Source organism: Dermacentor silvarum, chromosome 4, assembly GCF_013339745.2.
Source record: "Dermacentor silvarum isolate Dsil-2018 chromosome 4, BIME_Dsil_1.4, whole genome shotgun sequence".
In the NCBI taxonomy this organism is placed as follows: domain Eukaryota; kingdom Metazoa; phylum Arthropoda; class Arachnida; order Ixodida; family Ixodidae; genus Dermacentor; species Dermacentor silvarum.
Genome location: NC_051157.2, coordinates 43,653,264 through 43,668,849, shown reverse-complemented (window position 1 = coordinate 43,668,849; position 15,586 = coordinate 43,653,264). Strand labels below are relative to the sequence as shown.

General features: G+C 49.8%; 1 protein-coding gene across 1 annotated transcript in view; it reads right to left on the bottom strand.

The window, feature by feature from the left end:
- The window catches only part of LOC119449888 (ubiquinol-cytochrome-c reductase complex assembly factor 1-like), an 11,494-nt gene extending 2,999 nt beyond the window's left edge, over positions 1–8,495 (bottom strand). The window contains exons 1-6 of the mRNA XM_037713169.2: positions 8,247–8,495; positions 8,090–8,179; positions 7,889–7,961; positions 7,759–7,816; positions 7,549–7,663; positions 7,374–7,454 (exon numbers count right to left, since the gene is read on the bottom strand). Of these exons, the coding sequence (XP_037569097.1) occupies positions 7,374–7,454; positions 7,549–7,663; positions 7,759–7,816; positions 7,889–7,961; positions 8,090–8,179; positions 8,247–8,360 (531 nt within the window). The 5' untranslated portion in view covers positions 8,361–8,495. The remainder of the gene's footprint in view (positions 1–7,373; positions 7,455–7,548; positions 7,664–7,758; positions 7,817–7,888; positions 7,962–8,089; positions 8,180–8,246) is intronic.
- Between the last annotated feature and the right edge of the window lie 7,091 nt (positions 8,496–15,586).

The window sequence follows — 15,586 nt, the reverse complement described above, 5'->3', positions numbered from 1 at the left end:
CGACTTAGCCACGGATCGTGGCAGAGAGATCTTCTGAACTCCTCGGAGCCACATCGTTGTATGTCCCCGGAGTCGTTCGCCGACTTTGCTGCCGTTCACAGTGCCCCTGAGAGAGGCCTCGCTGAAGGTAATCATCACAGAGAGTGCCCGCACGCGAAAGACGCGTAGCACGCGCAAGACAACCGAAAGAGGTGCGCGCAAAAGACCAGTCGCGCAATGCTCGCGGTTTTTTTGTCAAGCGCGGCTGATTCGCGCGCAACTACGAGCCTCCTCATTTTGTGGCAACGTTTCGAAGAAGTACGCGACGACTGAGCAGAGCGGCTGCACATTGTGCACGATCTCTTGCCCTACTGGGTCCAATTGCGACGGGATATACGCAACCGAGACATGCGACCCATCGTAACCCCTCAGTGCTACCCCCAGAGACGCTGGTTGCGCGCAGGACGGCTTTCCATGGTTTCCACAATCAGCGTGTCCTCACACACCACCTGAGTCTATCTTCGGCAGCGTGCCGAGTGTAATGAAGAAAAAAGACCCCTAGGCTCTGGCGCTCGGGATGCGGGCGCTTACAAGGAAAGATACGGAGCAGAGAATAGAACGCCGGCCCCGGAACGGGTGCTGTGCCTCTGTTTTCCCGTTTGCATTACATCTCTATATATATATTATATATCTATATATATATATATATATATATATATATCTATATAATATATTGTACTGTGAAATAAGGAGCAGTGGGGATGTGTCTGTGAGAGAGAACGACGAGAGACATAAGCCTTGTGTCGTGCTCGATCGGCTGTGCTACCTCTCGCTACTTTATCGTGCTAGTCGCGAACGCTGACTTCCCCAAGTGCTTCGTAACATTTGGTGGAAGGTGCTGGACCTGCTGCAAACCTGGATCTCCGCAGCCGGACAATCCCTGTCACATCTCCCATGCCTGAGGAGACTCGTCCTACCGATCCACCCCCGGCACCGCCTTCGGTCGTCTGTCCTGGTGCGCCACGCCAACGGGATCCTCCCGTATTCAATGGCACTGACGATCATGACGTAGAGGACTGGCTGTCATCGTACGACCGAGTGAGTACCCACAACAAATGGAATGACACTGACAAGCTTGGTTACGCACCGTTCTACCTGTCCGGGGTCGCCCATCTTTGGTTCCGCAACCATGAGGCTGACTTTTCTACCTGGACAGCATTCAGAACGAAACTTCAAGAAGTATTCGGTCGCCCTGCTGTGCGTAAACTTCGGGCTGAACAACAGCTTCGCTGTCGTGCCCAACAAACGGGCGAAAGCTTTACCTGCTACATTGAAGATGTAGTTGACATTTGCCGGCGTATCAACCCAGATATGTCCGAAGATGACAAAATTAAGAACATATTGAAAGGCATAGACGATGACGCCTTCCAAATGCTCTTGGCAAAGAATCCGCAGACGGTCAACGACCTCACCTCGCTTTGCCAGAGCTATGAAGAGCTACGCAAACAACGGCTTTCTACGCGCCGAGCTTCCGCTCCGGACGTCGCGCTTTCATCTCTGGGTGACGGTGCCAGTGCTACTTCTTCCAGTACAGCAATCTTCGACCAAATCAAGCAATTTGTACGAGAAGAAGTGGCCCGCCAGCTCTCTCTTCTGCCCGCCAGTCAGGTGTCGGAGTCACCCTTGTCTCCTGATCTCCGTCAGGTGATACAAGACCAAGTCGCTAGCGCCGTGCCACTTGCTCATCAATCGCCTCCTACGCCTGTTCCACTTACCTACGCTGCCGTTGTCGCAAATCCAAGGCCTCCGTCTGCATCTATTCAATCCAGACTTACCAGCGCTTTTCCCTCACCTCCGCAAGTAGCTGCAACATATGCGCCTCCAAGCAGCTACTGGCCGCCACAGCAGCCCGTGCGCCCACCTCGCCAATATATCCATCAGTCTCAGCCCGCTGTTCTCAATCCATGGCGCACTCATGACAACCGCCCTATCTGTTATTTTTGCGGCCTGCCTGGGCATGTAGCACGGTTTTGCCGCCGGCGCGGGTGGTATCCTTCGGATTCTCCGAGGGCACCAAGCAACGGTTTCGACTCTGCGTTCCGTTCCGCTTCTGCCGCTCAGCAATTCGAAGCCTCACCTCCTGCTTCCCGAAGCTTCAATACCCGTCGGTCTCCGTCACCCCGTCGGCGTTCTCTGTCGCCGCTTGTCCGCCGCCCTGAAGCTCTCCGAGAGGAAAACTAAGGAACGCAGTTCCGGAGGCAAGAACTGCGATCTCAACGAACTGCTCAAGACCTAATTTTTTTCCTGCGAACGTCCTTGAAGTTTATGCCGAAGACATTGTCGTCCATGCGCTTGTAGACACGGGAGCAGCAATATCAGTGATTTCGAATCAGCTTCGTCTTCAACTAAGAAAAGTCGCGACGCCATATTCTGCTGTTTCCTTACGCACAGCAAGCGCGGCGCCGATTGAACCCTTAGGGAAGTGTACCGTGCGTGTTCTTATAAGCGGCACTTTATACCGTGTTGAGTTTGCTATTCTGCCCCGCTGCTCCCATGCCATGATTTTAGGATGGGACTTTCTGTCATCTCATCGTGCCGTTATAGATTGTGCCCGTGCTGAACTTGCTCTGTCGCCATTCGGCCCCAACGTTTTTGAAGACACTGATGACGCTTCCGGTCGTGTGCTCGTCACCGCCGACACCGAGATTCCTCCATACTCTGCCGCACTTGTGCCCGTATCCTGCGTTGGCTTTTCCGACACCACAGTTCTTTTCACGCCGTCTAAACTTGTTGCTCGCCGTCATCCCTTCTTGCTTCCTTTTGCCCTTCTTGCCATTCGACAAGGTTCCAGCGCACTTTATGTATCGAACCTGTTTCCTTGCACTGCTAGACTGCTCCACGATGAGTGTCTTGGTTATGCTGATGCAATCGAGCCAAGCTTCCTTTATGATGTGCCTGACGACCCGGATTCTCCTCAGGTTGACGCTATGGCCCTTCAAGTTTCTCCTCCGACGCCGCCATGTGACCCAACATTTTCCCGATGTATTGATCCCAACCTCACTCCAAGTCAGCACGCCCAGATCGCCAATCTCCTTGACCGCTTTCGCACTTCATTCGACCTCCAACCATCTCGCTTAGGTCGCACTTCCACTGTTGTCCATCACATCGACACCGGCAACCATGCGCCTTTACGCCAGAGGCCGTATCGTGTATCCGCCACGGAGCGTGACGTCATCGCTGAGCACGTTGGAGACATGCTCCAACGCGGTGTCATACAACCTTCGCACGGTCCCTGGGCTTCTCCTGTTGTGCTTGTCAAAAAGAAAGATGGCACAATTCGCTTTTGCGTGGACTACAGGCGCCTCAATAAGATCACCCGCAAGGACGTTTATCCACTACCTCGCATTGACGACGCGCTAGACTGCCTTCAAGGAGCCGAATTCTTCTCATCTTTAGACTTGCGATCCGGGTATTGGCAAGTGCCTGTGGCTGAGTCAGACCGCCCAAAAACGGCCTTCATCACACCCGACGGTTTATTTGAATTCACCGTGATGCCATTTGGCCTGTGTAATGCGCCTGCCACATTTGAAAGAATGATGGACAACATCTTGCGCGGCCTCAAATGGCAGATATGCCTTTGTTACCTGGACGACATCGTCATCTTTTCACCGGACTTTCCTTCCCACTTACTTCGACTTGAACGCGTCCTCACATGCGTAGCCGATGCTGGCCTCCAGCTTAACTTGAAGAAGTGTCGCTTCGCCGCCCGGCAGCTGGTCATCCTCGGCCATGTCGTGTCGAAAGAAGGTGTACTCCCTGATCCGGCGAAACTACAAGCTGTTTCCCAGTTTCCGCGACCAAAGACCTTGAAAGACCTGCGCAGCTTCATTGGGTTAGCGTCATACTTCCGCCGTTTCATCCGCAATTTCGCCACCATAATAGCACCTTTGACGAAGCTTCTTGGTGGTGACCACAACTTGTCGACCTGGTCACCAGATTGCGATGCGGCATTCACGAAGCTGCGTCGTCTCTTGACGTCTCCCCCAATCCTGCGCCATTTCGACCCAAGCGCTCCAACAGAAATCCACACGGATGCCAGTGGCGTCGGCCTTGGTGCCGTTCTTGCTCAGAGAAAGGTTGGCTTCGATGAGTACGTCGTCGCCTTCGCCAGTCGTGCACTCACTAAACCTGAATTGAACTATTCAGTAACTGAAAAAGAGTGCCTGGCTATAATTTGGGCCATAACCAAATTCCGCCCGTATCTCTATGGCCGCCCATTTGACGTGATTACTGATCACCATTCGCTGTGCTGGCTGTCGTCCTTAAAAGAACCATCCGGTCGTCTTGCTCGATGGGCGCTTCGACTGCAGGAGTACGACATTCGAGTGCTGTACCGTTCTGGCCGAAAACACTCGGATGCGGATGCCTTGTCTCGTTCGCCACTGACAGACGAGGTTACCTCCCCGAAGGCCCCATTGTCCGAGTCTTCCCTTGCTGCCACGGATATCCTTCTGGAGCAGAAGAAAGACCCTTGGATTGTGTCAATGCTCAGTTTCTTGTCCACCGCATCGACAACCACTACCAATCGCGCCTTACGTCGCCAAGCCCATCACTTCTCCATTCGCGACGGGCTCTTATACCGTCGTAACTACCTCCCGGACGGCCGCAAATGGTTGCTTGTCATCCCTCGACATCTACGTTCGGATATTTGTGCAGCGTTCCACGACGATCCCCAGTGCGCACATGCAGGTGTACTAAAGACATACGCGCGTCTACGCCTTCGTTACTACTGGCGAGGGATGTACCGATTCATCCGTCATTATGTCCGCTCCTGTCTCGTTTGCCAACGCCGCAAAGATCCCCCTCGTCGTTCAACCGCTCCATTGCAGCCTTTGCCTTGCCCAGCACGTGCTTTTGATCGAGTAGGCATCGACATTTATGGACCTTTGCCAACCACATCAGACGGCAACCGCTGGGTAATCGTGGCCATCGACCATCTTACGCGCTATGCGGAAACTTCCCCTTTGTCCAGCGCTTCTGCACGTGACGTCGCCTTGTTTCTCCTGCGCCACATCATCCTTCGCCACGGAGCTCCCAGGGAATTACTCAGTGACAGAGGCCGCGTCTTCCTCTCCGACGTCATCGAGGCTCTCCTCAAAGAATGCCGCATCATTCATCGCACCACTACTGCATACCATCCGCCGACTAATGGCATGACCGAGCGCTTTAATCAAACTCTTGGCGACATGCTGGCCATGTACGTTGCATCCGACCAAACCAAATGGGACCATGTTCTACCATTTCTGACTTACGCTTATAATACCGCCACGCAGACGACCACGGGATTTTCGCCATTCTTTCTCCCTGTACGGACGCGAACCTTTTTCCACAATGGACACTATCCTTCCGTACCACCCTGACAACACAGAAACCACTACCTTGTCTGAAGCTGCTGCACACGCTGAAGAGTGTCGCAAGCTGTGCCATATATTTACGTCAGAAGACCAGCAATGCCAGAAGCACTATCGAGAAACTTCGCATGCTCCTGTATCCTATGCTCCTGGCTCACTAGTGTGGCTTTGGGTTCCAGCCCCTACCCCTGGACTGTCACCGAAACTCGCGTCGAAGTACCAGGGCCCCTACCACGTGATCGAGCAAACGTCTCCAGTCAACTATATCGTGGAACCGCTCGAGCTATCTTTGGATCATCGCCGTCGAGGACGCGACATTGTGCATGTCCAGCGTCTCAAGCCGTACTATGATCCGCCTGTCTTGTCCTACCCCTAGGTTGCCGGGACGGCTTCTTTTTTCGCGGGGGAGATAACTGCACTGTGAAATAAGGAGCAGTGGGGATGTGTCTGTGAGAGAGAACGACGAGAGAGATAAGCCTTGTGTCGTGCTCGATCGGCTGTGCTACCTCTCGCTCCTTTATCGTGCTAGTCGCGAACGCTGACTTCCCCAAGTGCTTCGTAACAAAAGTAATAAAAGCCTGAAAGCCATCACTACAGTTGACAGTTACCACAGCAGATAAGGCAACTTCATTCAATTGCACATCAATAGACTGTCACTAATACACTCCACTCTTCTTTCTCCCCTCCCCCCCCCTTTTTTTTTCTTCACTTATCTGAGTGAAGTAGCAACATAAAATTATTGCAAGGCTAATTCTCAGGTGAGTCATTGTGATGATTAAGACCATGGAATACAAGACATGGGGGCAGTGAGTAAAGACAGCCACCAAGTCATAACAGCACATGCTCAGAGTATAACCACATCTTCTCAAATCACTTTCTGCCATTTGTAAGCCTTTTTGAACACTTTTCTGCTTGCAAAATATGACAAAGTCATGACTACATGATACACAAGCTACCTGGATGCAATATGAAAATAACAGCATTATGGACAAACCGGCGTTGAGTGTTTGACCAAGGAACTTTTATGACACGCAGTAGCTCTACTACCAGTGGAAAAAGCAAGTACCTGCACCCTATCATGTACATATTGTGTGGTGAGAAAATTGAGCTTTCACATGGACTATGGCATGACAGATTTGTTTTTGTTAACTGTGCAAGTGAAGTGGGCTGAAATATGAGTTCATCGCAATGACATGTTCAATCACCTATTCTTGTAGAGACTATGGGCACGGCTAAATCCATTTTCATCAAAATGCACAAAGTATGAGTCAAAGCTTGTCACACATTTTCTTTAATTTTATTTATGGAGTCCAGAAGATGTATGCTACTCATTTGAGGCTTTAGTATCAGTGAAATATTAAAATATACACTAGAAGGTTTGTGCAAAGGATTGTAGATGGCATATGAACTAATAGCTTTTTGTTTAATGTTGATGGCTCTGATGATTCTTAGAAAGCTGCCATATTTTTCCTGGAGCATGTTCACAATTCTTCAAAAGACTTTTCCAATTTTCTGCCAATACCTCAAGGGTTCACTTACAATTGCCACATTTTATGGCTCACATAGTGCGTTTGAAAACATGAAGGCAAGGCTACTATGGTATGTAACTTGCACATCTACAGTCAACGGAAATGAAGTGAGGATCTGCAGCTTTATGTTTGTCATACAAACACGAGCTTAGTACTTGACAGTGCTCAGCTGACAATATGTGATGTGCAACTATGACACGCCAGTAGTGTCACGGAGCAGGAGAGACTGCATGGGGAAAGTTGAACACGTATCAAATGCAATGGAATAGATTGCATCCATGTGATGAACGAATGATGTAAGAGAATGTAAGGTGCAATATTACAAGTTTATTTCCAATAATTTTACAAAGCTCACTTGCGAGAACAGCATGAATTCCTGGTGATTAAGGGCCGCTTGACCAAAACATTAAATGAAATAAAATACTATACACAAGCTTAAAATAAGGATACTTACCTCGTCATAAAGCAACAGCATGGCATTGAAGTGGTCGCTGAGGTCCGCTAAGGATTCTCTCTTTAGTTTTGTTGGCATATACTAGAGACAAGGAAACAACACAGCAGGGAATTGTCAGAGGCATTATTTTTCCAGCGCGCGCAGAATGCAATGTAGGTGAAGGTAAGGACGTTACCCCAATTTTTCCTATACGTTTCTCCGTATCATTCCAGAGGTTACGAGGAAGCTCGTGCTGCAAGCAAAGTGCTCTGCGGTCGTCTAGTTCTGCCATAGCGCGCGTCATGCACATCCTAGAAAATATAAGTGGTTTATGAGTCATTTCTCAAGGTGCAAGTCACTGTTGAATAACAATAAAATAACATGGCCGGAGGGAGCCAACACTTGCCACACGTGAAGCTCCACGACAAGAAACCACGATAAGAAGGTGTCCTGAAGCTTGAAATCTTCCGGAAGAGAACAAAAACGACACTGTAAACACGACATGCTCAGTAACACGCCGAACACCGAACACTTACAAGAGAAGAATGTTCTGTAGTCCACCTTGTCCACACAGCTCTCGTAGATGAAAACCGACCCTATTCTGGTTTCCTATCAGGAATAAGCAAACTAAGGGTTAAACGTACGCAACTGCCACACGTAGCTAAATTTCTGTCTGACATTTGCGGTCAAAAGAACACAATAGCAACAACGTTATTATGATGTCAGTGTATACTCACTTCTTGAGTTACAAATTGCCATTTCAGGCGTGCCTTTATTCTTTCCCACCTTGAGCCCACTGCCACAGAAGTCGCTGGTCGGATCGGACTCTGAAAATAGCGAAATCAATGCAGATTTCTAGCTGAGGACCAATGCGGAGAGGGCACGAAACCATACCTCGGAAGCTGCGTGGACATGTATACTTTTGCGCGCACACATAAACAACACAGGACGACACCCTATATAGCGCTGAGCACGATTGAATAACGAAGGAAAAACACGTAACGACATCGCAGGGGTACGCCCTATTGACACACGGATAATTTCGGGAAAACTCCAAGCTTTTTTTTATCTCTGTTTCTCCACTACTCTCACGTGTGCGGACATGCAGACGAACATCAGACGAATCAACAAATTTCATTGGTGATGATGATGATAGACAATGCGTATGGCGATTGGCATAGCATGAAAATAGAGCAAGGACTTGCTTTCAGCGGGCGATTTCTTTATCGACACTAGAGTGTACTAGTCGACGCCAATGTTAACGCATGCTTGCTGGAGCACTTTCTTAAATTTCGTTGAAGGCTTTGGGCGGGTGATTTTTGCGCTCATGCAGGCTTGCTCTCAAAAAAGGAAAGGGGACCGGGCGGAGTGGAAGCTTACGCAGCTTCTTACTATAATTATATATTGACCCTTTTCGCGGCGATCCCATGGGCGCTGCCATATTTGATCACGTGGTGACGCGTCCATTGCTTGCCTCAACTAGAGTGTACTAGAATAATGTCTAGTACACTCTACCTCAACTGCCTCCGTTGCCTCCTTGTTTACAATGGAAGTGTATGACGCCGGCGCGGCTTAGAAAACCTCTGTTTTCGGAGATATCGTATACGGTGACTAGGTGGACGACACAAAGTTTTGATCACAGCTTCAGAGAACATGCAAAAGCGTTTTCGGAGCTGATTAAGCTATGTCCAAACGGCGCAAGCAGTGTATATGGGGTTGTTCTAAAAGCGGGGATAAATATGTATTCCAAGCTATCCAAGCTTCCGATTATGAATTCAGTCAGGACTAGCGTGTTTTGCTCTTTGTTCTTTATTCGGCAAATATTTTGAAGCAGTGGCTTATCAGTTTCTGAATCCGTGAAGTTCCTCGGTGCGGCCACTATCTGACTATTTTTTGCCTAATCGCTCGCGGGTGTGCTCAGTTCCGATAGATTTGTTCTTGCTGCGCACAAGGCTTGAAACGTAGCTGTTTTGTACATTGTAATACCTTGTAGCAAATATATATTACAGCTAGTAACTTGCTTACTCTTGTGGACCGTCACGAAACATTCAAATTCGACCATTCGTGCGTTATAGGTGTAGTCTGTCATTTCTTGCGCGTATACAGTGCGCATATATTCAAGTGTGCGCCCATTCACTTATTCTTGATACGTCGGCGATAGAGTGGGCATAAGTTTTCCTGCCATTTGGGACAGATGTGTATAGATAACGTGTGCGAAACTTACCATGACAGGAAGCGGCGCTACTCCCTTTGTCATTGTTTAACGAGTGGTACTCACTCTTGCCGACGTTCTGGGGATGAAACCCTTTCTTTGAAGGTTAGCGATACAAGGCTGGCGGATGAGCAAATTTCTGTATCCTCGAGGAAAGCCGTACATCACGAAGTGCCGGTAACACGTTCGGACAGTTGCAGCAGCGGTCCGCGAACTTGGCCACACAGATTCATTCTATTCCTTAACATGTCAGTCACTATTTTTGCAGCCAAGTACTGCACACGTCTTCAACCTACATGATTCAATCTAGCATGATTGGAGCACAGTGTGTTAGCGAAAACTTAGTTGCATTTCCTACAGCTGATCGCACAGAAGCAAGGTAGAAGCGGTAATGGTTTCGTAATCGTGCGCGGTCGCTGCTGAGAGGTATGGCGCGCCGCCGTGAGCGCCATCTCGTTTCTCTAAAACAAACTGCTCCGCGAAAAGGGTCAGTAGCAGAGGCGCTTTCTCCTACATCATCTCTGAAATAGACCCTTGTATGCTGGATCGAATCTGTTCACAGATGTACTTTTGACTTGCTGATGTAAATGCTAGGTTAATAGAAAATAATAGTTGGTCTTTCCCGACGAAAGTAATTATCTTCGGCTCAGTAGTGCACCCAGAATCTCTGCCGGGGGGGGGGGGGGGGGGGATTTTTGCGGTGGGGGGAAGCAAGTACTTTGCATAATATGAAATTTTCTTGCTTTAGCCAGAGGAATGCAACAGCAAATAAAATGCCTAATAATTATAATAATAACGACACCAAGGATGATGACGATGTTTATTTCTTCAGCGTTTTACTCAAAGTAATTTAAGAGTGAATGAATAAATACAAGACAGTGATAGAGTGCTTTTGTTATTCAGGAAAATTCGATCTCAAGCCACCTCCTGAATTGTAATGACAATGTGAACAGAGCACTGAAGGTACGCGTTGGACTGGTGGGGCTGGACGCGTAGAGGGGGGGGGGGGGGGTTACAACACCCGAACCCCCCGTCGGTGCGCCACTGCTTCGGCTGAGTATTGATGACGTGTTCTCCAACAAAACCTGCCAGGACGATTAAGTTTTTTATTATTATTAATTTTGTTCTAGTTTCCTTATACAAGAAACCAAAGGGTCGCGGACAAAAGTTTCTTCCTTGCACCTGACTGGGTCCGGGGCCCTATGCAAACTGTTCGCGGAGGAAACTGGATTATACAAATCAAGAATATATTTGAATATCTACTCACATAGAAAAAGAAAGAAAAATGTGCTTAGAAAGCATGCAGCAAACAAACAGTAACAGCATAACACTGAGTTTAATCCTAAAAAGTACGAGTAACTCAAAGATAACACGTGGGCCAATATCTGTGCGGTAAAAAGAGTCATCTTAAACTCGTGGGGAGCGTGAGCAAAGCGTCTATAAGCTAATGTTTTATCTTGTCCTCCTTAAAATGGCGGTGGTCCGGCTTCACTTGCTGGACATCATTTCCATTATACAATTTTTTGTTTAACCTCCATGGTATCGGTACGTCTCGGCGATCTTCAACGACCTGAGGCTGTTGGCCTTGGCGTCGCCCGGCTGGTGGCAAAGCTTCGTGCCTTTGTCTAGAGTGGCTTGGAGCTGTTGCTGCAATGGCTTCCCTCGCTCGTCGGCGTCCAGGGGGAGTATGTTGGGCCGGGGTACGAGTCAGAACGAGGCAGGCGCTCCCAGCTCCTTCTTCCTCGTACTGTTCCAGCCAATCAACGGCAACCGAGATGGACAGTCCACTGGGAACTTACAAAATACCCGTCAGGGCAACCGTGAGACGGACGCTCTGACGAAGCCAGCACACCACTCACTCCAATGGACCCGTCAGCACTGCTATAGCAGCCTTCAACTATGCGAGGCATCTTATAATTATTACGGTGCTCCACCCGGACCAGCAATACCTTTATGTAGCCAACCAGCGATAACCAACGATACCATAGAGGTTACCAACGGAGATAATGGAGATAACCAACGATACCCTTCCCAGGGCCTTTAGGAATAGTATTATGAAATAAATAAAAATAAAGAAAACGTCAGACGATCGAGGCTAGATAGCCAGCTACCGGAAAATTATTCGCATAGCATTGATTCCCATATACAGGGTGTTTTCCCCCTTTTACCTGAATCAAATTTTACAGCGAAGCTGTTAAGGGCTCAGTCTCCGATGGGCGTGTCCGCGTGTAGAAAAAAACTCTCATTGGTCGTATGCTGTATGTGCAAGAAAGCGCGCGAGGGACGCGAGCTTTCACGGGGAGCGAACGCACGGTGGAGAGCAAACGCGACCTCTTCCGTCGCGTGAAAGGCCGTGGGTGGACGGGAGGGAGGGAGGGAGGGGAGCAGCACCAGCAACGCGCAGAACTGTTGTCGATGGCGGCGGCGTTTTGCTCGCGTTCGCACCGAACGCGCGCGGCGTTGGTGAGGTGTTTATGAAGAACGTGCCAACCTTTGCCGTACACCCCATGGCGGTGTACCGTAGCTAACCATAAGGCTATGGCCCCTGTAGTCACTAAACAAATGAAAACCACCGGATCATATATATTTCTCATTCTTCAATAGTTAAATTACATCATCACATCCTAATAGTCATAATTGTAAATACATAATTCCCACCATAGTACAGCTTCGCTGGTCTTCCATCTCCACCCCAGTGGATGGGCTGACAGTTTTTTAAACATTGCCTGTGGCAGATGGCACAATTTTAACCCTTGATTTAAATTACTTGATGATGCAGTCATTATTTCTATATACGAGAAAGCAAAATGCTCAATTAAATAATTAACATAATTGCGCAAATTAAATTTTTAATTAATTATTTTACGGCACATATTTCAACCTACGAATCGTAGCCGGTGAGTTCGCAAGGCGTATTCACTTCGAACAAATTAGCAATAACCTCTGCATTATGCCACTTCCCAGAAACACCCACCCGGAACATAATCGAGCGAGACGGGAAGCTAGAGCCAACGCTCTGCACAAGAGGTATACCCTCCTCATACACCGGCAGTTTATATAGACGCGGCCGAATATTCAAACCGGCCAGTTACGCATTAGCCGTTGTAGACGGATTCCAAAATCCGATTGTCTGTGCATCGATTACAAATTTGACAGAACCGCACTTTATAATTATGCCAATCGCAAAATACACTCCCCGGCTGCTAAAATCATCATCATCATCATCATCAGCCTGTATTTTATGTCCACTGCAGGACGAAGGACCTCTCCCTGCAATCTCCAATTACCCCTGTTTTGCGCTAGCGTATTCCAACTTGCGCCTGCAAATTTCCTAACTTCATCATCCCATCTGGTTTTCTGCCGACCTCGACTGCGTTTCCCTTCTCTTGGTATCCATTCTGTAACCCTAATGGTCACCGGTTATCCATCCTACGCATTACATGGCCTGCCCAGCTCCATTTCTTCCGCTTAATGTCAACTAGAATATCGGCTATCCCCGTTTGTTGTCTGATCCGCACCGCTCTCTTCCTGTCTCTTAACGTTAGTCCTAAGATTTTTCGTTCCATCGCTCTTTGTGCGGTCCTTAACTTGTTCTCGAGCTTCTTTGTTAACCTCCAAGTTTCTGCCCCATATGTTAGCACCGGTAGAATGCAATGATTGTACACTTTTCTTTTCAACGACAGTGGTAAGCTCCCAGTCAGGATTTGGTAATGACTGCCGTATGCACTCCAACCCAATTTTATTCTTCTGTAAATTTCTTTCTCGTGATCAGGGTCCCCTGTGAGTAATTGACCTAGATAAACGTACTCCTTTACAGACTAAAATACTCGAATCAACTCCCCCACCTAATCACTTCATCACCCTCCTTTGGGTCCCTGCACACAGCGAACACCCAGGCAACACAGCCGCTCACACCCAGGCCCGAGAACTCGTCAACCGAGCTGAAAGCGACCCGCCTTCGTCTCGCAGTGCCAGGGATCGACTCCTCAGCTACCATGACCTTACCCTGTTTTACAAAAATTCCCGCCTAATCTACCCCCCACTGCATAAATCTCTTCCTAGAAGTGACCAGGCTTTGTGGCGCAGACTTCAAACGGCCACAGTTACGATCCCCTTTTCTTCTGTCCATTATTACCCATGGTGAAACCTCTCCTCACTGCCACTTGTGTCCTAGCACCAGAGCCGACTTTGACCACATCTTTCTAAATTGCCCGAACAAGCCCAAGCCCCCGTGGCAAGGGTCAGAACACCAGGAGCGATGGGAGGCTGCTCTGCGCAGATCGCAACCGGAGCTACAGCTTCGGACAGCGGGCTGGGCCAGAGGGGTCGCCGAAGCACAAAGGTGCCCGGCCATCTATAGCGGCCTGAGGGCCCATCATCGTCCTGCTTCCTCCCCCCCCCCCCCTCACATGATTCTCTCGTGAATCAATAAATTTACCCACCCACCACCGGGAAGATAAAGCTGACGGCTTTCAAGATACAGCGGACCAAGGAGCGGACGCGCACGGCCGCCGGAGTAGAACGCACTCCCCCTCCCCTGGACTGTTGTGCGCCGCAGAAGATGGCGAGCTTCCTTCCCGCGTTCCTCCCTTGCGTGCGCGAGATTGAGCCGCGATCGCCGGCTTGCCCTCGCACGCTTTCGCTCGCACATAACAGCATACGGCGCGCGGCGCCGATTTTATCGCCCTCGGACGTCATACCGCACGCCGCACGGCGACGGCAGAAATGCGGCTGGAGTGTCCATATAATTGCTATCACAATAAAATGTTTCTCATAATACCAATTCCGTTTTTATTCTAAACTTTAGTACGTATTTCTCTTCTTACTACCACTTATCGCCCGATTCTTGGCCTCCCCTCATAGTAGGTTGCGCGCCATTTCACTTGGGACCAGCCAGCCAGCAACAGTCAGCATGAGTGTAAGAACAAGTAAAGACAAAGTAGAAGAAGAAGAGCAACGTTCTGACCAGCGGCAGCTATACGAAACGCGGATGTTGAGCCCTTCAGGCTCCCACGATAACCAGCCGCAAGTCACTGGCGACGCCGCCAGCAGCAGCGGCTTCTCGTGGCTCGCCAGGGCCAGGAATCGCCTGCGCGCGTTCAACGTCCTGCACGGTACTCGCTCGCGGACCTTGCCGCCCACCGCCGTCGGGTCGCCAGGCGCAAGCGACTGCCCCCCGCTCTTCAGCAGCACGGGCCTGCGCTCTGAAGCCATTGAGCTCGCAGACAACAACAACGTGCCAGGGCTCCCCAACATAGCCCCTGCCAGTGACAAGCCGAGCTCCACACGGTTCTTTCACAACCGCATTGTCGTCGGCGAAAGCGACCTACGGCCATGTGTACGGGAAAGTGCCTTTTCAAGATCGCGGGCAGTCCCTCACCCCAAGCCGATGGCCCTTATTAAAAGGAAGTTAGAAGCTAGAGCGGGCGCGGAGTGCAGCTCCTTCAGCGATCTCGGCGACATCGACGCGAACAGCGAGAAGTGGAAAACGTTCGGGAGTATGTACTCGGGCGAACAGCGATTGATCCTTCTGGACGAAGCAACCAAGAGGCGTTCGGAGCATGAGCGTGCTGACGACGACAGCAGAAGCGTCTGTCCAGGTTTAGTGACCCAGAGCAGCAGTTTCAGGACGTGCTTAGCTCGACACGACGGCGGAGCGCCCTGCATGCCACGCGAGAGGGGCAGCCACTCCGACGTCATACTCTCTGCGTCTGAGGAAGGCGCGGAGGCTCCGTCGCTCTTTGGTGCTTCGTCAGAAAGAACCAACAGTGCGCGGAGCGCGAAAGCACAACCCTCCGAAGTTTTCGAAGGTGAGCCCGAGGACTGCAAGCAGTGGTCGTCCCACGTGGTCGCCGACTTCACGCGCAACGAATCGGTTTCGAAAAGACCGTCGTTGCGCGAAGAGCAAGATCTCAGAGCTAGGATAGCTTCGTGGGACCCTTCTCAGGATGATGGATACGCCCTGTCGATGATTGAAGAAGTGGTCGTCCTCGATGACCAGACGTCGCCGCCAGACCCAACA